The sequence below is a fragment of the Lepidochelys kempii genome, chromosome 2, assembly GCF_965140285.1.
Source record: "Lepidochelys kempii isolate rLepKem1 chromosome 2, rLepKem1.hap1, whole genome shotgun sequence".
Taxonomy (NCBI): Eukaryota; Metazoa; Chordata; order Testudines; family Cheloniidae; genus Lepidochelys; species Lepidochelys kempii.
Genome location: NC_136381.1, coordinates 1,178,583 through 1,198,711, shown reverse-complemented (window position 1 = coordinate 1,198,711; position 20,129 = coordinate 1,178,583). Strand labels below are relative to the sequence as shown.

The window sequence follows — 20,129 nt, the reverse complement described above, 5'->3', positions numbered from 1 at the left end:
TGGCATCTGGATCCAAAGGCTCCTGCCAGTACCCTTTGGTGAGATCTCTGGTCATGGGGTAACGAGTCGTCCCCTTCCCCCCCCCCCCAACTTGTCTAGGATCTCATCAGGCCTAGACACGGGCAGGTACTAGACATGGTAATAGCACTGAGCTTCTGATAGGCCTCACAGAATCGGATTGACCCGTCTTTCCTGGGAGAGGCCTCTGGGGCTGGTGGGTGGCTGGCCCACCCCTAAAGCCAGCATGTCTCTCACCTCCCCCTCCAGGGCCTGGTCTGTGTTCTGAATGGGGAACACCTGATTGAAGGGCCGGCTCCCATCTCCACCCAGTGGACAGCCGGGTTAGTGAGCCCAGGCCGGCTGGAGAACAGCTGTGGGTGCGAACGCAGCATCTCTCAGCAGGCAGGGGTGAGCTGGTCAGAGAGGGGAACTGATTCCAGCAAGGGGCCGGCTCCTTTCTCAGGGAAGAGACCCACCAGGGAAGTCTGTCCACCACCAGGGGATCCTCTCCCTTTTTCCCCTGGCCACACATGGCCAGGACCAGCCTCTCCCTATCACAGTACAGCTCCACCATGTTGACCTGGTCCCCTTGGTGGCTGTGAGCCCGACTGGGCAGTTCCACCACATTGTTCTCCTCATTCAGCTGCTGGATGACCTTGAAGGGTCCGTCCTAGGCAGCTGGGAGCTTATTCTTCCTCACCGGGACGAGACCCCTCACCTGGTCCCGGTTCCATAGGCCGAGCGGTCGTACCAGACCTTCTGCCTCCCTTGGGCCCTGGCTAGGTTCTCCCTGGCCGGACCCATGAGCTCCCCGAGCTTTTCCCAGAAAGTCAGTCCATGCTCCAGCACTGATTCTCCATCGGGGATACCTTCCCCTCCCATCCGTCCCACACCAAGCCCAGGGCCACCTTCTGAAAAGGCTCCTCTATGAAAGGCAGGTGTCCCAAGGCTGCTTTACCCTGCCCCTGCATCCCCTGCCCCTCCATGCGCTTCCCACAGCGAGTCTGCCCAGGCGGGGTCCTGGGGAAGCCAGAGGGTCCTGCCCCCAACTCCGCAGTCAGACGGGACTCTCAGCCAGCCGGTAAAACAGAAGGTTTATTAGGCAACAGGAACACAGCATAGGGACAGAACTTGTTAGCACAGAAATCAGTGACTTTCAGCCAAGTTCATCAGGGGCGGGGGGCAGAGACGGGGCTTTGGTTCTCCCCCTGAGTCCCAAGCCAGCCAAGACTGACTCCCTTCCAGCTGCCTGACCCCTGCCCTGCCCTTTGTCTCCTTCCCGGGCCAAGAGTCACTTGGTTACATCCCCCTCCTGAGTCTCAGGTGAGGAAGGGGTGGCCTGCAGCTGGAGCAGCCTCCGCAAAAGTCTCTCACACTTATTCCCACCACCTAGACATTGGTACAATACACAGGGAAACTGAGGCACACACAGCATTCATGTAAAACTGTAAGACTCACAAACAACATAACAAGGGAGAATCCCCACTTCATCACAGTATGTACAGCTGTTGGGTTACTTGGGTTTGTGGGGGATCAGTGTGGGGGGATCGGTGTGTACAGCTGTCGGGGGGGGGTTACTGGGTCTATGGGGGTAGGTGTGGGGAGATTGGTGTGTACAGCTGTTGGGGGGGTTACTGGGTCTGTGGAGGTAGGTGGGGGGGATGGGTGTGACCAGCTGTCGGGGGGGGGCGGTTACTGGGTCTGTGGAGGTAGGTGGGGGGGATGGGTGTGACCAGCTGTCGGGGGGGGGCGGTTACTGGGTCTGTAGGAGTAGGTGGGGGGGGATCGGTGTGACCAGCTGTCGGGGGGCGGAAGTTACTGGGTCTGTGGGGGTAGGTGGGGGGGATCGGTGTGACCAGCTGTCGGGGGCGGAAGTTACTGGGTCTGTGGGGGTAGGTGGGGGGGATCGGTGTGACCAGCTGTCTGGGGGGGGCGGTTACTGGGTCTGTGGGGGTAGGTGGGGGGGATCGGTGTGACCAGCTGTCGGGGGGGGGCGGTTACTGGGTCTGTAGGAGTAGGTGGGGGGGATCGGTGTGACCAGCTGTCTGGGGGGGGCGGTTACTGGGTCTGTGGGGGTAGGTGGGGGGGATCGGTGTGACCAGCTGTTGGGGGGGGCGGTTACTGGGTCTGTGGGGGTAGGTGGGGGGGATCGGTGTGACCAGCTGTCTGGGGGGGGCGGTTACTGGGTCTGTGGGGGTAGGTGGGGGGGATCGGTGTGACCAGCTGTCTGGGGGGGGCGGTTACTGGGTCTGTGGGGGTAGGTGGGGGGGATCGGTGTGACCAGCTGTCGGGGGGGGGCGGTTACTGGGTCTGTAGGAGTAGGTGGGGGGGATCGGTGTGACCAGCTGTCTGGGGGGGCGGTTACTGGGTCTGTGGGGGTAGGTGGGGGGGATCGGTGTGACCAGCTGTCGGGGGCGGACGTTACTGGGTCTGTGGGGGTAGGTGGGGGGGATCGGTGTGACCAGCTGTCTGGGGGGGGGCGGTTACTGGGTCTGTGGGGGTAGGTGGGGGGGATCGGTGTGACCAGCTGTCTGGGGGGGGCGGTTACTGGGTCTGTGGGGGTAGGTGGGGGGGATCGGTGTGACCAGCTGTCTGGGGGGGGCGGTTACTGGGTCTGTGGGGGTAGGTGGGGGGGATCGGTGTGACCAGCTGTCTGGGGGGGCGGTTACTGGGTCTGTGGGGGTAGGTGGGGGGGATCGGTGTGACCAGCTGTCGGGGGGGGGCGGTTACTGGGTCTGTAGGAGTAGGTGGGGGGGATCGGTGTGACCAGCTGTCTGGGGGGGGCGGTTACTGGGTCTGTGGGGGTAGGTGGGGGGGATCGGTGTGACCAGCTGTCGGGGGCGGAAGTTACTGGGTCTGTGGGGGTAGGTGGGGGGGATCGGTGTGACCAGCTGTCTGGGGGGGGCGGTTACTGGGTCTGTGGGGGTAGGTGGGGGGGATCGGTGTGACCAGCTGTCTGGGGGGGGCGGTTACTGGGTCTGTGGGGGTAGGTGGGGGGGATCGGTGTGACCAGCTGTCGGGGGGGGGCGGTTACTGGGTCTGTAGGAGTAGGTGGGGGGGATCGGTGTGTACAGCTGTCGGGGGGGGCGGTTACTGGGTCTGTAGGAGTAGGTGGGGGGGATCGGTGTGACCAGCTGTTGGGGGGGGGCGGTTACTGGGTCTGTGGGGGTAGGTGGGGGGGATTGGTGTGTACAGCTGTCGGGGGGGGGCGGTTACTGGGTCTGTAGGAGTAGGTGGGGGGGATCGGTGTGACCAGCTGTCTGGGGGGGGCGGTTACTGGGTCTGTGGGGGTAGGTGGGGGGGATCGGTGTGTACAGCTGTCGGGGGGGGGCGGTTACTGGGTCTGTAGGAGTAGGTGGGGGGGGATCGGTGTGACCAGCTGTCCGGGGCGGAAGTTACTGGGTCTGTGGGGGTAGGTGGGGGGGATCGGTGTGACCAGCTGTCTGGGGGGGGCAGTTACTGGGTCTGGGGGGGTAGGCGATTCCTCCGCTCTGTGGGGCCAGGGCCGGTGTAGACCCTGTGTCTCGGCTGCCCGGCTGATGGGGCTGGAGCCTGAGGGTGGGGGGCAGTGCTCTCCGTCAGGGGCTGGTCCCGGTGTGGTGCCCCGGGAGGGCTGGGGCCCTGGCAGCTGACCTCTTCCCCCCCACCCCCCCGCCATGGGGTCCGGCCCAGCATTGCAGTGGGAGGGGGTCTGGTGCTGCAAGTGGGGCCTCCACAAAGGGGCGTCCGAGCTGCTCTGTGCAGAGCTTGGCGCTTCCCGTGTCCCCCAGGCATAGACTGGGGCGAGGCCGGGGAGATGGGGGTGCAGAACCTTTGCCTTGTGGGGCAGGAGGCCCTGGGTGCTGGCTCTAGGGCTGCGCCACGTAACCACCCCGGTGACCGGCTGGCTGCTCGCGAGGTGTCTCCCCAGGGTGCTGAGCCGGGCTTGGGGCGCTTTGCCCCCTTTGCTCCAGGGCGGCCGGGTGTGTGCTCGGCTGCAGGCGGGGAGCGGGGCCTAGCAGCTAGAGCAGGGGCTGGGCACCAGGATTCTGTTTCTGGCTCTGGCCTGCTGTGTGCTGCTGGGCAGGTCCTGTCCCCGCCCGGTGCCTCAGTTTCCCCTCAGTGCAGTGGTGACTCCTCCAGGGGGCTGCGTGGCTAGTGGGGTGCTGTGAGCACTGGCTGGGGGACTTGGTCAGTCTGGGCCCCACAGCCCAGGTGCTGTTTCCTGGCCTGTCAGCCCAAGAGAGCAACTCCTCTCCCACACGAAACGGGCTGGAATGGAAATGGTTAAAGCCGGCCAACGCCCTCCTTCCCTGGCCTCCCGGGCAGGGGGCCAGGAATGACTGGGATGTGCCTGCTGGGGGGCAGGGCCGGGGCCAGCCGGCTGGAGCCCACGGGGCCCAGAACCAGGCAGGCTGCCCTGGGCATGGAAATGCAGCCTGGCCTCTCACGTCCAGCCCGGCTGGCCCCATGCCCTTGTGCCCAGGCTCGGCCCCTCGCCGCGTGGAGCACTGGCCCCTGGCCGGATCCCCACGTTCCCGGCCGGACCCGTTTGCCTTTGCAGTTGTGTGCAGTGGAAAGCAAAGCGCTGGGTGCCTGCCCGCCCCCTCTCCCCCAGCCCCACGCTCCCCTCACCCCGCCCCACTTGTGGGAAACTGGAGGGGAAACTATGATGAAACTCCTGGCCAGAGCAGAGCCGGCAAATCTGGCGGCTTCCTCTCTTCTCTTCTCTTCTCCCCCCGCCCTGTGGTCAGGAGGGCGTGTGGTGCCCGGGAGGGGCTGCTGGGTCCGCGCCCCCCCCCCCATGCCCATATCCGCGTGTGTGTGTCACAGCCAGGGAGTGAGCGGGCATGCCCCCCCCCGTGCCTGAGCGGGGGTGGAGCTGCTGTCACTCGCCAGCGCACTCCGGCTGCTCGGTCTGAGCCAGGCCGGGAGGGAGGGAGGCTGCTCCGGCTGCCTCTGCCGAGAGGGCTGCCCGCGCCGTGCCCCGCGCCGTGCCCCGCGCCCCGCCCGCCATGGTGGCAGGGATGCTGATGCCGCTGGAGCGGCTGCAGGCCATCTATGAGCTGCTCTTCCGCGAGGGCGTGATGGTGGCCAAGAAGGACAAGCGGCCGCAGAGCTTCCACCCGCAGCTGCCCGGCGTCACCCACCTGCAGGTGACGCGGGCCATGGGCTCGCTCCGGTCGCGGGGCCTGGTGCGCGAGACCTTCGCCTGGCGCCACTGTTACTGGTACCTGACCGACGAGGGCATCGGCCACCTGCGCCGGTACCTGCACCTGCCGCCCGAGATCGTGCCCGCCTCCCTGCAGCGCGCCCGGCGCCTCCCGGACACGGCCCCCCGGGCGCAGACGGTGCCGGGCCTGGCCAGCTGCCCCCCCAAACGCCAGGCGCGCGGCGAGGAGGGCGGGGGCTCGCGCCAGGCGTACCGCAGGAGAGAGGAGACCCGGGAGCAGCACGTGGAGGCCGCCTCGGCGGGGGGAGTGTCCAGGCCGGCCCCGGGACCCAGCCCTGCCCCAGGTTAGCGACCCGCCCCTCGCCGGAGGGGGCAGCGTGCTCTGGGGGGGGAGGGGGGCGTGTGGGGCTGGGTCCTGCCCCATAGAGGGAGCAGCGCTGGGCGGCCGGGGCAGCTGTGTTCATTCATTCGGGTGGGGGGAGCCGGCAGCTGGAGAGCTGGAGCCGGCTTTGTTCGAGCCAGTGATGCTGGGTGGGAGGGGGCATGGCCGTGGCCTCTCCTGGGGAGGGGGGGTCACCCTCCGCTGGGGCCTGTGGGGTGTCTGAATGCTGGGGGGGGGCGGGGCTTGGCAGAGCGTTGGGCATGGTGCCTGCCTTGGTCAGACCCGGGGCTGCCCTTAACCGTTTCCCAGCCAGTCCGTGCGAGACGGGAGCTCTGGCTTGCCCCGATGGACAGCAGGCAGGCCTCCCACGCGCCCAGCCCCCCTAGTCGGGCCTGGCTTGCCAACAGGTGCAGGGCCCCGTGCTGTCCTTGGCCATCGTCTCCCCGTTGTCCTCCGGCTGTTGCGGTCTGCTGCCGAGGTCAGAGGCAGCCCCAGGGAGAGGGACCCCGACTCTCCGCCTATGGGGCCCGCTGCAGGCAGCGTTTGGAGAGACCCCTGGGGATGCTGCCAGGCCCAGGTCCCATGGCGGTTGTGGGTCAGAGGCTTTGTCCGGCCTGCCGCAGGCCCTGCAGGGCTGGGGGATGGCCGCACGCAGCCCAACTGGGCTGCACGGGGGGTGGGGGAGCCTGCTGGCGCTCTGGGTGCGGGGCCCTCCGTCCCGTCAGGCGTTTGGGCAGCGTGGGGTCACGCAGCATGGGCTGCGGGTTGTGCCCATCCCAGCAGTGGGTCCCTGCCCAGGGACTGCTCCCTGAGACTGCGCCCTCGGCCCGTGGGTGGCACAGAACTGTGGGGAGCCAGGCAGAGGCCATGGGGGACAAGGGCCTTCAGGGGACGGAGGAGGGGCAGGAGAAGGGTGTTCGCTTCTCAGGGTGGGCATCTGCCAGCCGGGGGCTGCAGCCAGGGGGGTGAGCGGCACGTTTGCACCACCTGGGGCTCGTCCCTGCCCGTCCGGAGCCTCGCCTGCGGCACCCTGACCAGGCTGGTGTGGCCGCTTCGGGCGCTGGAGACCAGAGCCCACGTCCGAGTGCGGGGCCCAGGGCAGGCCCCCAGCTCTCTGGACGGGCCCCGATGGCCGGACAGCCTGTGCGGCGGGAGGGGCTGGGCTATGGCCCTGTGCCCGAAGGGGTGGGGGTGTGTGTGTGGGGGGGTGATCCCTTCCCAGTCGCCCCCCACCCCCTTCAGCCTGCTCCCAGCCACCTGCTGCTCTGCTCCGTGCCCGCCCGCGATCCCCTGGCCACGCTGCGGAGCCCAGGGGGACCCGTGGAGACGTGGCAGCAGGTCGCTGGAGGAGGGGGCTGGTGTCCTGCTGCCCCATCCCCCTCTTGCCCTCCCCGAGGCCCCGGCCCTGCTGCATGTGGGGTGACTCAGCCTTGCTGCTGGCCGAGCACCTCGGCTCCAAGTTTCCACCAGGAAACGCGCGGCGCTGGCCTGTTCCTGGGGCCTGAGTCAGCTGCAGCTCCTGGGCTGTGGCCTGGGGCTCCCGGCTCCCTGCCAAGCCAGCCTGGCCCCCATGTCCTGCGGGGGGGGGGGGGGGCTGGGTGGGTCAGCTGGGCCTGCTGCTCCCCACCCGGCCCTGCCCCGGCTCTGGCAGGTAGCGCCCCGCCCTGCCCGCAGCTGCTCTGCAGGGACAATGGGCTCATTGTCCAACAGCTGCCGGCGCAGGCGTCTTCCCTGCCATGCTAAGCCGCTCCCCAGGCGGGGCTGAGTCACCCCCCCATGCGCTGTCCTGCCCCACGGGCCTGGGCTCCGCCCCACGGCTCTGCCCACGGCCCAGGGCTCCACCCCTCGCCCCCAGCTCTCTGTCCTGCCCCACGGCCCTGGGCTCCACCCCTCACCCCACGGCTCTGTCCACGGCCCTCAATGCTGACCCATGGCCCTGCCCCCCCATGGCTGTGCCCACCCCCAGCTTGCTTATGGCTGTGCTGTTAGCCTGGCACTGTGCAGGCGGGCGCGCTGGGTCGGAAGGTTGCCATGGGGAGGGCAGCTGGGTCTCTACCCGCAGGGGGAGGGGTGAAAGCGGGGCAAGAGCTGGCCTTCTCCGGGGGCCACGCAGGGCAGGGGGCTCCTTCATGCTCTCCCATAGCCCGGCCTTTTGCAGGTGTGGGAGGGGGTCTCCGGCATCTGGGACCCTCCAGCCCTGTTTTCATAGAGAGGAGGGGGTTCAGCGCGAGAGCCAGGGCCCCAGGGTCTGCTCCTTGCTGAGATCCCCGGGGTGGGTCCAGGGCCAGAGGGCTCCGGGGTCAGGTGGGGAGAGGGCAAAGCGCCAGGCTTGGCACTGAGTGCTCCAGGACAGCTCGGACAGGCACTGCCCCAGGGTGGAGTCTGCTGGAAGGGGGCCAAACCACCAGCTCCAGCCCTCATCAACACCTCTGCCCAGCGCTGGGGGGGTGAGCGCCCGCTGTGCCCAGCTGCCCCAGGGCCCGTAGGAGCTGGGTCCTCAGCGGGTTGCTCCAGGTGCTGTAATTCCCACGCGCTGCCCTGGCTGGAGCCGCAGCAGGCCGAGGCCCCCCAGCCCCACACAGGCGCCGGTGCTGGGCATGTGGAAAGCCCCCTGCGGCCCGGAGCCTGCGTTCCTCAGGCGGCTGGGCCGGAGCAGAGGGTCTGAATTGCCGATTGCCACAGGAATCCTGGCCGCTCCTCTCGCAGCAGCTGGAGTAGATTTGGAAGGCTGGGGCGGGAGACTGCGGGTGGGCTCCCGGCTGCCAGGCTTTGGCAAGAGGAAGAGGAGGGGAGGCCGAGCCCCTGGTGCATCCTGCGAGACAGGCGCTGAGCTCCTGGCGCTGCTGGGACTCGCTCTGGCAGGAGGGGGTGTGAGGAGCTGCTCCCGCTTCCGAGCTGAGCGGGAGCCCGAGCAGCTGCACCGGGGTCTGCCTGGTCGCAGCCAGAGCCATGGACTGGGAGGATGGCAGGTATTTCATGGAAGACCTCATCCAGCAGGGCCAAGGTAGGAGCCTGGGGAGAGGGGGCCCTGCCGCACCCCCAGCCTACGCCCCCTGGGCCTCAGTCCAAGCTCATCCTGGCTGCGTTGGTCTCTCCCTGCCTGTCCCAGCAGACCCCCCCCCCCCCCGCCTTGCAAAGGGCTGGGGCTGGGGTGGGCCGATGCCACAGCCCTGCGCCCCGTGGGGGGCCCAGGTGTGAAGGGAGTGGGGCTGGCAGAGCCCCTGCTGCCGAGCGGCACAGTACAAGTGCCTGGTGGGGGGCTGTGAATGGTGATGGGCCCTGCCCCCGCTCCCCCCGTCTGGCTGGGCTCCCAGTGATGGGCCTGACCTGCCTGTGGCTTTGGGCTGGGTGGGAGGAATTGCTCTGACCCGGGATGGGCAGGGGGCGGGGGCGGGGCAGCACCCCCCCACCTCCTCCCCCCAGCTCAGGCTCTGCAGCAGCCCTGACCCTGTGACTCTGACTGTCAGGATCTGGCTCTGCAACTTGAGGCTCTTCCCAGAGCCCGTTCCGGGGACCGAGGGATCCAGTTCCGGTTCTTCTCTTGTCCTCCGGTGAGTCAGTTGCAGTGAAACCCTGGGCTGGAGTTTGGTGCTCAGCTGGATTGGACTCTAGGGCATTGGGGTCCTGCCCCTGCTCCGGTCGCCTGGTGCAGGGCTTGCTGGCAGCCCCCGCCTGGCCCTGCGCGTCCAGCCCCTGTGCAGGAGGCAGGTGGTGTCGAGCGCAGTCTGCGCCGTTTCCGCAGGGAGAAGGGCTCAGAGGGGGGCTGTTGCGGCGTCATGCCCTGGGCCCATGGCGCAGCCGGCTGGGGGGGGCCCTGCGGGGTCCAAGCCCAGCGGCTGGGGGGCAGGGGCCGCGGGTGGCACTGGGCGGCGGTGTGATGCTGGGCGGGCACAGCAGCTAATGCCCTGCCTCTGCGTGTGCTGGGTCCCCCAGCTGGAGGCCGGTGTGTTCCTGGGGGGCCTGCCCATCCAGGTGGCTCTGGTCACCCAGTGGCGGCTGGGCCTGAGGGGCAGCAGGCGAGGTACCAGGAGGGGGTCAGAGGTCCTGTCTTGGCCGAGCCTCGCGGGAAGGAAGGTCAAAGCAGGCGCTGCTCCGAGCTGTTGGGCCCCTGGCCGGAGCGCAGCCGCTGGGATCGGCTGAGCCGTGCCTGGGGCCGTGGCCGTGGACCCGGAGGGTGTGGGTGGGCTCAGGGCTCTGCGGGGTGGAGGCATCTGCTGACGCCATGCGCTGATGAGTGCCCCAGGGTGGGGTCAGGCAGGATGGCCTGCCAGGGAGATGCTGCTGTGGGATGAGCCCTAGAGCTGCCATCCCCATGCCTGGACTGGGCAGGCATTGGCCTTGCACCTGCTGGGCCAGCATCCTCCCGAGATCCCCACTGCCCAGAGGCTAGCCGCTCCCCCGCTCGAGCGCTAGGCCTGGGGCCTTGGGGCTGTTTGCTGTGGGGAGGTAACAAAGCGGTGAACCCTGCAAGGTCGGCCTTCCCCTGGGGTTCTGCCCTGCCCGCCCCTAGCACTTACACTCCAACCCCAGCGACCCGGACTGCAGGCCTGGCCGGACCCGCCCGTGCCGTGTGGGGCTGGCAGCACTGGGAAGGGGGTGGGACGCCGGTGTTAAGTACCCGCCGTGGGGAGGGCACTTTAGACAGGACCCAGAGCCCTGTGCCAAGGGGCTACCTGTGTGCAGGGGGTGGAGCAGGCCATGCCCGTGACTGTTCTGCCCCAGGCAGGTACCAGCCCAGGTCGGGATGGTGCTGGCCCCAAGGCCCCTAGTTGCTGGCTTTGCCAGGTAATGCTGCACTGGGACCCCTTTGGCCTGCCAAGAGCTTGTCTGATGCGGCTGCCTGGTGGGTACGGGCACAGGCCAGCCGGGCGAGCGCTGTGACAGGACAAACGCGGGGTGGGACAGACCCCCAGGGAGGGGCCTAGGTGGGGCAGGCCTGCCGCAGGCCCTGGCAGAGCCCCCGTTGCCCGTCTCATGGGCGGCGCAGCCTGGGCCTGCGGGGCGGGAGATCTCCAGCCAGGGGGCTCCGGGGGGCTGCAGCCGGCCCCTCCTCCAGCCTGCCATGTCATGTTCTAACTCGGGAGGCATGACAGGTTGTGCGGAGATATTTATATCCCGGCTGCTCCCTCCCGTTCCCCGTGGGCACTGCAGTGGGGGCTCTGCAGCCTGCGTGTGGGCTCTGTGCGGCCGGCTCCTGCCCCCTCTGCCCCGTCCCGGGCCGTGGAGACGCTGCCCCCCATGAAGATCGTGCCAGGTAGGGGCCCAGTGCCTTGCCAACGCGTGTGCCCGGCTCCTAGGCGCCGGCTGGGCTATTTCCACCCCAGCAGTTTGGGCTATAAAAAGCCCCCTGCTGATGCCTGCTGTGAGTGATGGGTGCTGAGCCGTGGGGCAGCTGGGGCTGGCGGAGGGGCAGCAGGGTGCCCATACCTGCCCCTGGGGGGAGCTGGTGCTGGTGGCGGGGAAGGGGGGGGCAATCTTTGTTCCTAGCTCTGGCAGGGCCCTGCACCGTCCGGGGCTGGGGGGCCGGTTCAGCTGGGTCTGGTGTGGGCCAGCGTGCGCAGTGAAGGGGATGGGCCCATGGGGGGTGAGCTGTGGGGCGCAGGGGGCTCGGTGCCCCGTAAGAGGCAGTGCCCCGTTAGGGTGGGGGGTGCTGCGCTCCGGGCTGAGTGGTCCCAGACAGGGTGGGGTCCTGGTCCCCATGAGGGCACAGAGAGGGTCCCAGTGGGGTGGGGGGCTCCCACCGGAGGGTGCGGGGTGCTGGCTCCCTTTAGGGCAGGGGGTTCTGGCTGGGGAGGGTGGGTGCAGGTGCCCCAGAGGGGTCCCCGTGGGGGGCGCTGGTCTCTGTGAGGGTCCTGGCGGGACGGGGGGGGCGCTGGGGGTCTCGGCGGCGGGTCCAGGGGGGCGGCGCTGGTCCCCCGGCGGGCGGTCCCGTGGGGGGCGCTGGTCTCTGTGAGGGTCCTGGCGGGACGGGGGGGGGCGCTGGGGGTCTCGGCGGCGGGTCCAGGGGGGCGGCGCTGGTCCCCCGGCGGGCGGGGGGTCCCGTGGGGGGCGCTGGTCTCTGTGAGGGTCCTGGCGGGACGGGGGGGGGCGCTGGGGGTCTCGGCGGCGGGCGGGCGGGCGGGGGGTCCCGTGGGGGGCGCTGGTCTCTGTGAGGGTCCTGGCGGGACGGGGGGGGCGCTGGGGGTCTCGGCGGCGGGTCCAGGGGGGCGGCGCTGGTCCCCCGGCGGGCGGGGGGTCCCGTGGGGGGCGCTGGTCTCTGTGAGGGTCCTGGCGGGACGGGGGGGGGCGCTGGGGGTCTCGGCGGCGGGTCCAGGGGGGCGGCGCTGGTCCCCCGGCGGGCGGGGGGTCCCGTGGGGGGCGCTGGTCTCTGTGAGGGTCCTGGCGGGACGGGGGGGGCGCTGGGGGTCTCGGCGGCGGGTCCAGGGGGGCGGCGCTGGTCCCCCGGCGGGCGGGGGGTCCCGTGGGGGGCGCTGGTCTCTGTGAGGGTCCTGGCGGGACGGGGGGGGCGCTGGGGGTCTCGGCGGCGGGTCCAGGGGGGCGGGCGGGCGGGCGGGGGGTCCCGTGGGGCGGACCCGGGCGCCGCGGGGCGGGCCGAGCCGCAGTGCGGGGCGGGCCGGCGCAGGGGGCCGGGCCGGGCCGGGCCGGGCCGGGAGGAGGCCGGGCAGGGTCCGCGGGCGGGCGCAGGGAGCCGCAGCCGGAGCTCGCCCCGCGGCCATGGACGCCCCCGCCGGCCCCTTCCCCTGGCTGGTGGCCGCGGCCCACGGGCTGGCGCTGCTGCTGGCCTGGCGCTGGCGGCGCCGCGCCCCAGGTGAGAGCGGCCGGGCCGGGCCGAGCCGAGCCGAGCCGGGCCGGGCTGTGGGCGGCCGCTTCCCCCGCCCGCCCCCTCCCCGCCAAACACGGGCACGTGTGCGCCGGCTTAACCCCTGCGTCACCGCCGGACTCCTGGGTTCTCTCGCGGCTGGGGCCGGGGCCCTGGGACCGGGACTCCTGGGTTCTCTCGCGGCTGGGGCCGGGGCCCTGGGACTCCTGGGTTCTCTCCCGGCTCTGTCCCGGCTTGTTCTGTGACCACGGCGGGTCATTTCCTTCCCTAGGCCTCAGTTTCCCCAGAGCGGCGGGGGCTCTTGCCTTTGCCGTGCGAGGGCTGGGATCTCATTTCGAAAGGCTTCTCCGCAGCTGTGTGGTGCCAGGCTGAGCGGGCAGAGGCAGTCCCGGTGCTGACTCCTTCTGGGGTGCGGGCGGCGGACCGGCCCTGTCTGGATCTGTGCCGCCGGCAGCGTGGGGCTGGGGCGCAGGCGGCGGTGCTGGCTGGGTGTGCGGGGAGCTGGTGCCAGGGCAGTGCAGGGCACCCCAGGAAGGGAAGAGGCTGCAGAGCCCCGGGGAGGCTGTGGTCCCGGGAGAGGCTGGTGCCAAGCCGGGAGCCGGCTGGGGACCGTTGTCCTGGTGTTGTTGGGCTTTGGGAGTAAACCGGGTGGGGAGCAGCTGGCTCGGGATCTGCGGCATCACCTTGGAGACCCCCGGTCCGCACGCCCGGTCCCGCTGCCCCAGCCAGACGGGCTTTCCCACGGAGCTCTTAAATGCCAGGGCTTTTCTGCGGGGGGAGGGAACACGGTCTGTGCTCAGGGCCAAGCCCAGGGCCGGGGCAGGGGACTGTGCTCAGGGCCAAGCCAAGGGCCGGGGGGCTGTGCTCAGGGCCGGGGGTCTGGGGCTCTGCCCTGCCTGCTGTCCTCCCCAGAGGTCACTCCGTGGCAGCTGCTGGGTGTACAGAGTGTGTGATGTGATGGGGGTGGCTGGGCCCAGGACTCCCCCCATCGCTCTGGGCCCTGTCCTCCTCCTCGTCCCCACCATCGCTCTGGGCCCTGTCCTCCTTCTCCTCCCCCCCATCGCTCTGGGCCCTGTCCAGGGCCCGTTTCGGCCTGGGTGAGCTGGGGATCAGGTGGCTCCGGCTCAAAGGCAGCAAGAGGCCCCTGTCCCTAGAGTGGCTCTGCCTCCTCCACTCAGAAGGGGGGACTCCCTGGGGAGTTCTCCCTTCAGCTGAGCCTGTGGGGTGCGGGCGAGCAGGGGGATGCTGCCCTGAGGGGGGACCAGGCGGGGTGTCCGGCTGAGCTTGGGGGTCTTGTTGGCAGGTGCTTCCCCGGCTGGATGTCTGTGGGGCTGGGCACTGCTGGACTGGTGTCGGGCTGGCCTGCCTCGCTGCCCCCTCATTGCTGGGCTGGCTTTGGCGGCTGCCCAGGGCCCACTTGCTGCAGGGCTGGAGGCCTTTGGTGACAGACAGGGTTGAGGGCTGCGTTTCTGGGGCAGCTGTGTCAATAGGGGAGGAGATGCGGGGGGGTGGCTTGCTGGCAGGGCGCTCAGGGTGAGGCTGGCTGGGGGACGGGCTGCAGGCTCTGGGGACTCTCTCTGGGACCCTGCGAGCTGCAGCTCCCTGGCTCCGGCCTGCCCGCGGGAGGGCGTGGGGTGTAGGTGTTCACAAGCAGCCCCTGGCGTCTCCGCGGGGGTTCCCAAGTCCCAGCTGTTGAGGCTGGCAGGAGGGCTGCACTGCCGAGGTTATTTTTATGTGAAACTGATGCTGGTTCTCAGAACAGTTCCCCTCCCCCCTGCAGCTATTGTCTTTTCTGTCCACTGCCCTGGCAGCTCCGGCATGGGGGGCCATCCTGCCAAGCCCCCCTGGTTACTCTAGGGCTGCCCCCCCATGGCGTCTCCCTTTTTCCCCTGCACCTTTGTGCCAGTGTCCTGGTGTTTACAGTACACTGGGCAGAGCTTGGACTGGGCGGGGTCGCTGTGAGTCGTACAAACACCACCCTAGAGGCTGGAGCCTGCTTCCTCCTGGCAGAAATGGTGGGATCCCCATTGCGCCCCCTCTTCCTCCAGACCCCCTGGGTAGTGGGTCCCTCGGGGGTAGCTTGGGGGGACGACGCTGGACGGGAGTTGAGGGTTCCTGGCTTCCCTTCCCTGTAGCTGAGCCCTTGTGCACTTAGAGTGGGCCCCCGCCCTCCCCATAGTTCTCCCTCTGAATGGTTGCAGGCACTGGGGATGGGGGCAGGATGCAGCCTCGGAGCCAGGCACCTTGGGCTGCCGCTGGGTGCTGGGAGTGCTGAGCCGCCCTGTGGTGGCGCGTGCCCTGCCCCGGGTGCCTGCTGGCGGCCCTGGGGGGCTGCATTAGCCAGCAAGGGAACTAGCTGGAGCCGGACCCCCCCCCCACCCGCCGTTTCCAGGGCGCTGGCTGCGGTTTCCGTGGAATCCGTGCAGGGCGTTCCGGGATGTCACGCTGCCTCATCTGGTGGCGGGCGCTGGCCCACGTTGCCATGGCAGCAGCCGCTCTGAGGGCCCACGCACCAGCGCTCCGGAAACCACAGGCTGGTGCTGCCCCCCTGCACAGGGGGGCTGGGGGGGGCAGCTGCCGCTGCGCTGGTGGGGGGAGCGGGGTGAGGGATCCGTCCCCCGGCAGCACCACGAGGGGCTCTGCCTCCCCAGGAATCCCCCCGGGCACCGTGACGGCGGGCGGGGGCCTGTTCCTGGGCAGAACAGGGGTCGACGTCCCGGGCACAGGGCCACGCCTGCTCAGAGGGCATCTCGCTCCACCCTCCGGGCCAAGGTCGCACCTGCCAGGGCCTGTCATCTCAGAGGGGCTTTGGCAGAGTCCTGGAGCGGGACGGGGCTCATGTCTGTGCCCCCCGGCCCCGGCCCTCATGGGGACTGCAGGCCGCCTGGGACGGACCCCACAGCAGAAGGGGCTGGGCCTCCAGCCTTGGCCTGTGACGGCCTCCTCTCAGGCATCCTGGTCTGCGCTCAGGACTCCTGGGTTCTCTGCTCAGCCCTGCTCCCGACACTGCCTGGGCTCCCGCCTGGCTCAGTCAGGGTTAATCACCCCCCCACACCCCCCCAGCTGCCACAGCCTGGGTGTGTCTGGGAGCATGGGGGGCTGGGTGGGGTGAGCCCAGCCTCTTGCAGTATATGTCCTTGGAGCCATGAGGGAGCTGCCCTGCCAGGTCTGCAGAGCCCCACCCCACGTGGGGGTATTTTTAGCACCAGCCTCTGTTTGCATCCCACGGGGGGAGGCTGTTTGTCCTGGATACCAAATACCAGCCCTGGGCACGGTGTCTGTAGCCCGCCCTCCCTGCCGTGGGGCGCAGGGCTGGGGGCTGTGGCTCAGGAGCTCTGCCCGCCCCACAGTGCCTGAGCTGCTCCTGGCGCTGTGTCCGAGTCTCCTTGGCGCCTCTGGCCACTAAGCCCCACGCCCAGCAGCAGGGGCAGCTCCAGGGGTGCCCCAGCTCGCCCCAGTGGCGGCTGGGCGTGGCCCCGGTCCCCGCCTGCCTGGACATGGCTGACCAGAAAGGGCTGGGCTTGGCGCCAGGGGGCTGTCCTGGGGGGAGCTGTGCAGTAGCCTAATTCCCAGGCGCTGCTGTCGTCTGGCCCCAGGGCTTGTGCCGCCGGCCTGGGGCAGGGGCTCCGTCAATGCGCTGCCCACACCTGGAGCCTCCTGCTCACTTCGGCACAGGCCAGAATGCTGTGCCCGGAGGGCCCCTCTCCGTCTGCCCGCGGCTGGGGAGTGTGGAGGGGGAAGGGTAGCCGGAGCAGCCCTCAGCCCCATCGAGCCCTATGTCCGACAGCACCAGCATTGGCTGCGTCAGGGGAGGATGCAAGGCTCCCCGCAGCGGGCAGTCCTGGGACTTCTGGCCCATGGGCAGCGTCGTGCACTGGCAGTGGCTGGCCCATGCCCTGCGGGGGGGATCTCTGTCAGACCCTTCGCTGAGGCTCATTCGCCATAGAACTGTCTATTCTTTGCTGAGGCCTGCTACGCTCCCCACCTCGCTGGTGCACTGCGGCAGGGAGTTCCGCAGACGAATTGTGCCCGTGGGAGTGGTGGGGAGGATGTGTTGATGAGCTGGCGGGGGGCAGAAGGCTGGAGGGTTTGTTGATGGGTGGGGGAGGGAAATGCCGTAGCTAACAGCGCGCGGCGGCTGTTGTTTGTTTGGGCTCTGCTCCCGTCTCTAAGGCTGGCTGGAGCCGCATGCGACAACGAAGGAAGGAGTGGCCGTTGTGGGCGGGGAGGGCCCCATGGGACTCTTGGGAACCCCTCTCCCTCCCCTGTCAGCTTTTCCACTAGCCCTCCCGTGGCTGGGGCTGGGAAGGGGGAGCTGGCTGGGGCTGTTCTTGCCAAGTGACTCATCAGCTGCGAGGAAAGGAAAGGAAATGGCAAAGGCTGCGGTTTGGGCCTGGGCTGGCAGGTCCTGCCAAGAGAAACAGCCCCTGTGCTGAGCGGGGACCAAGGGACCTCCGCTCAGCTGCCCCCGCTCCCTGGGAACGGCTCTGCAGGGGAGCGACTCTGGGCAGTGTCTCCTGCTGCCCCGGGGAAAGCCTGGGGCATCCCGTCGGGAGAGGCTGTGGGCCAGGGTGCCTGTTGGTTTTAGCATGTGCTCAAGGCCCTTTGCCAGAGGCCCTGGGGCTCCCTTCCCCTGCTCCACCACGGGACAGACTGGCTGAGGCATGTACAAGGATCAACCCCCCCATAGGACACTGCAGCCTGTAAGGTCCAGAGCCCTCCGTTTCCTGCCTCCCACAAGCGGTAAGAACCGCAGCCCAGCCCACCCGGAGCTCCTGCCTTATCTCCGCTCCACAGATGGGACGGGGCTGGGCCCAGGTCACATGCAGAGCTGGGAATAGAACCCAGGAGTCCTGCCCCCCCAACCCCTACACCCCACTCCCAGGGCTAGGAACAGAACCCAGGCACGTTGCTCCCTTGGCTAGCAGCTGGCAGCTGTTCTCTGTGCTAAGTTGTGGTGACGAGGGCCCCAGGCACCCGGGGAAACTACCAAAGGCTCCGAGTGAGCCAGCCTCGAGGATGTTCCCTCCCCGCTGCAGGACAGGGGCTCCTGGACTCAGCGCTGCTCCAGCTGCAGCCTCCCACGGGTCCCACCCAGCGCATCCCCTGCGCTGCCCTGGGGGGCTGGCTTGCCTGCGCTGTTCTCTCTAGTCCGCCCCCCGCCCTGGAGATGCTCTGCAGGTTGGCAGATCTTGGTGACTCACTGCCCCTCTGGAGGGGGCATAGCAGTGACCCACCAAGGTGCATTGTGACTGCCTTGGGCGGGCCAAGCGTGGCCCTGAAAACGTTTGCAAGGGTGGGCCTGTGGCTGTCCCAATGGCATGCGGCTGTACTCACTGCCCTGCTGCTAGGGGGCTGCCTGGCCCCATGCAGGGCCGTGGGGCAGACAGCAAGCTCTCCGCTGCTCTGAACAGCGCCTGGGGCTGCAAGGGAAGACTGACCGCTAGTGGGCATTTGGTCAGGCAGGGCGCCGCTCTTGCCAGGAGCCCCATGCTTGGCCCAGGACGTGCGGTGCTGGGTGCTCCGGGGCAGGAGGGGATCCCCTGCTGTGGCTGTTCGCTCCGGGGAGGCGCTGCCCCTCAGAGCAGTTCTGGGGAGGGGTGCCAATCTGGTGGTGCGGGCACGGTTCTAGCAGGGAAAGGTGCAGCCTCCCAGCGTGGCGTGGGCCCCACCCCAGGCGAGCCGGGGCCGCCTCTGCAGGGGGGTCGTGTCAGTTCCCCTGCCACAGGCCCCGGGTTCAACCCCCGGCGTGGCCAGGCCTGGGGCTGCGGCCGTCCCGGGGCCTTGCTGAGAGCTGGCCATGCTGTGGCTGGCGGCCAGGGGCTGTTGTCACAGCTGTCCTGTGAGCTCTGGCGCAGGGGGAGTCCCGGGCGGCTCTGGCCCTGTTGTCGGAGCCATGGGCTCTCCTCTGATGAGGTAACGGGAAAGGGAGCCAACAAGGAACGTGCGGAAGGCTCCCCTCTGCGCTGGGCCCTGGCGCGGGTCCTGTGCGGCTGGCCTCAGGCCGGGGCCACTGCTCTGCACCCTGGGCTCCCCACGCACATGGCCGCAGCCTGCACGTCCTTGACGGCTCTGACAGGTCTCGGCCCCTGCAGCCAGTTCAGCCTCCCGGCCCTGCCAGCTGGATGCTGGCTAGGAAATGGGGAGAGGGTGCCAGAGCCCGGCATGCGGGGAACCAGGGAGACTGGGCCCATGGGGGCTGCCCTGGGCGCTTCCCGGGGGAGGGGGGGTTGTGCACCAGATGTTGGGGTGGCTGGGGATTGCTCCCCCAGGGTGGGCTGCGCAGGAGGCTTGGTCCCGGGCTGTGCGGGTGGCGGGGCTGCTGAGGGGGCTCAGGCTTTGGCTAGGGTGGCTTGGTCCTGGGCTGAGGGTGCTGGGGGTGTGGGTCCAGAGCTGGCGGGGGACCCTGGGGGTAGGGGCTCAGTGCAAAGCTAGAAGGCCTGATGGGGGCTCTGTCCTGGGCTGCTGGTGGGGGGGGGCTTAGGCCCGGGCTGGGGGGATGCTGGGGGGTTGGTCCTGGGCTGTGGGGGGTCAATCCTGGGCTGGGAGGGATGCTGTGGGGGGATCAGTCCCATGCTGGGGGAGATGCTGGGGGGGATGGTCCCAGGCTGGGGGGGATGCTGGGGGGTTGGGCCTGGGGACATGCCGGGGGGTCGGTCCCGGTCCGGGGGGGTGCCGGGGGGGTCGGTTCCGAGCGGGGGGGGGTCGGTTCCGAGCTGGGGGGGTCGGTCCCGGGTCGGGGGGGGTTCCGGGGGGGGTCGGTTCCGAGCTGGGGGGGGTCGGTCCCGGGCCGGGGGGGTGCCGGGGGTCGGTCCCGGGCCGGGGGGGGTCGGTTCCGAGCTGGGGGGGGTCGGTCCCGGCCCGGGGGGGATGCCGGGGGGTCGGTCCCGGGCTGGAGGGGATGCCGGGGGGGGTCGGTTCCGAGCTGGGGGGGTCGGTCCCGGCCCGGGGGGGTGCCGGGGGGTCGGTCCCGGGCACGGCGGGGCCGGCTCGGCGCTGGCGGGGCCCCGGCCGCTCGGGGCGGGGCTGGGCTGGGCGGCTCCTGTCCCAGCCGGGCCGGGCCGAGGAGGCAGCGCAGCGGCATGGCCGGCAGCCCGGACCCCGCGCCCTCCGTGGCCGCCTACTTCGCCTACAAGCGGGCGGTGCTGCGGGGCGCCGAGGGGCTGCTGAGCGGCCGCTCGGAGCCGGAGCGGAGGAGCGACCTGAGCCGGCGGCTCTGCTGCGTCGGTGGGTCCGGCCGGGGGGCGGGGGGTGCAGGGTCCGGGTGATGGGGGGGAGTGCAGTGCTGGGTGCGGGGGGGGGGTTGCAGTGACGGGGGGGGGGTGCAGCGATGGGTGCAGTGTGGGGGGGGGTTGGTTGGAGTGACGGATGCAGTGTCCGGGAGGGTGCAGTGTGTGTGTGGGGGGGGGGTTGGTTGCAGTGACGGATGCAGTGTCCGGGAGGGTGCAGTGACAGGGTGGGGGGGTGCAGCGATGGGTGCAGTGTGTGTGTGGGGGGCGGTTGGTTGCAGTGACGGATGCAGTGTCCGGGAGGTGCAGTGACAGGGCGGGGGGGTTTGGCGATGGGTGCAGTGTTGGGGTGCTGAGGGAGGGGGTGCAGTGCTGGGTGCAGTGACGAGGTAGTGAGGGAGGGGTACAAGGGCACCCCAGGCCCTCACTCCTGCCACTAGACTCGGCTGCCCCGGGTGTGTTTGTTCTGCCTGAGCTCAGCCGACCCCGCTCCCGCTTTCAGGGCAGCGAGGGGTTAATGGTTTGGGGGCGGGGCTTGCCCTCGCC

General features: G+C 69.7%; 1 protein-coding gene across 11 annotated transcripts in view; it reads left to right on the top strand.

Annotated features, from left to right (window-relative positions):
* Positions 1-4,979: 4,979 nt before the first annotated feature.
* PLEC (plectin) overlaps positions 4,980-20,129 on the top strand; it is a 79,711-nt gene continuing 64,561 nt past the window's right edge. For 4 of the 11 annotated variants that reach the window (XM_073329770.2, XM_073329768.2, XM_073329769.2 and 1 more), the window contains exon 1: positions 4,980-5,496. In XM_073329770.2, coding sequence (XP_073185871.2) covers positions 4,995-5,496 — 502 coding nt within the window. In that variant the 5' untranslated portion in view covers positions 4,980-4,994. Of the gene's footprint in view, positions 5,497-10,687; positions 10,789-12,194; positions 12,343-19,395; positions 19,582-20,129 lie in introns of those variants that run through there. The other 7 variants (XM_073329778.2, XM_073329777.2, XM_073329776.2 and 4 more) reach the window with 3 other exon arrangements.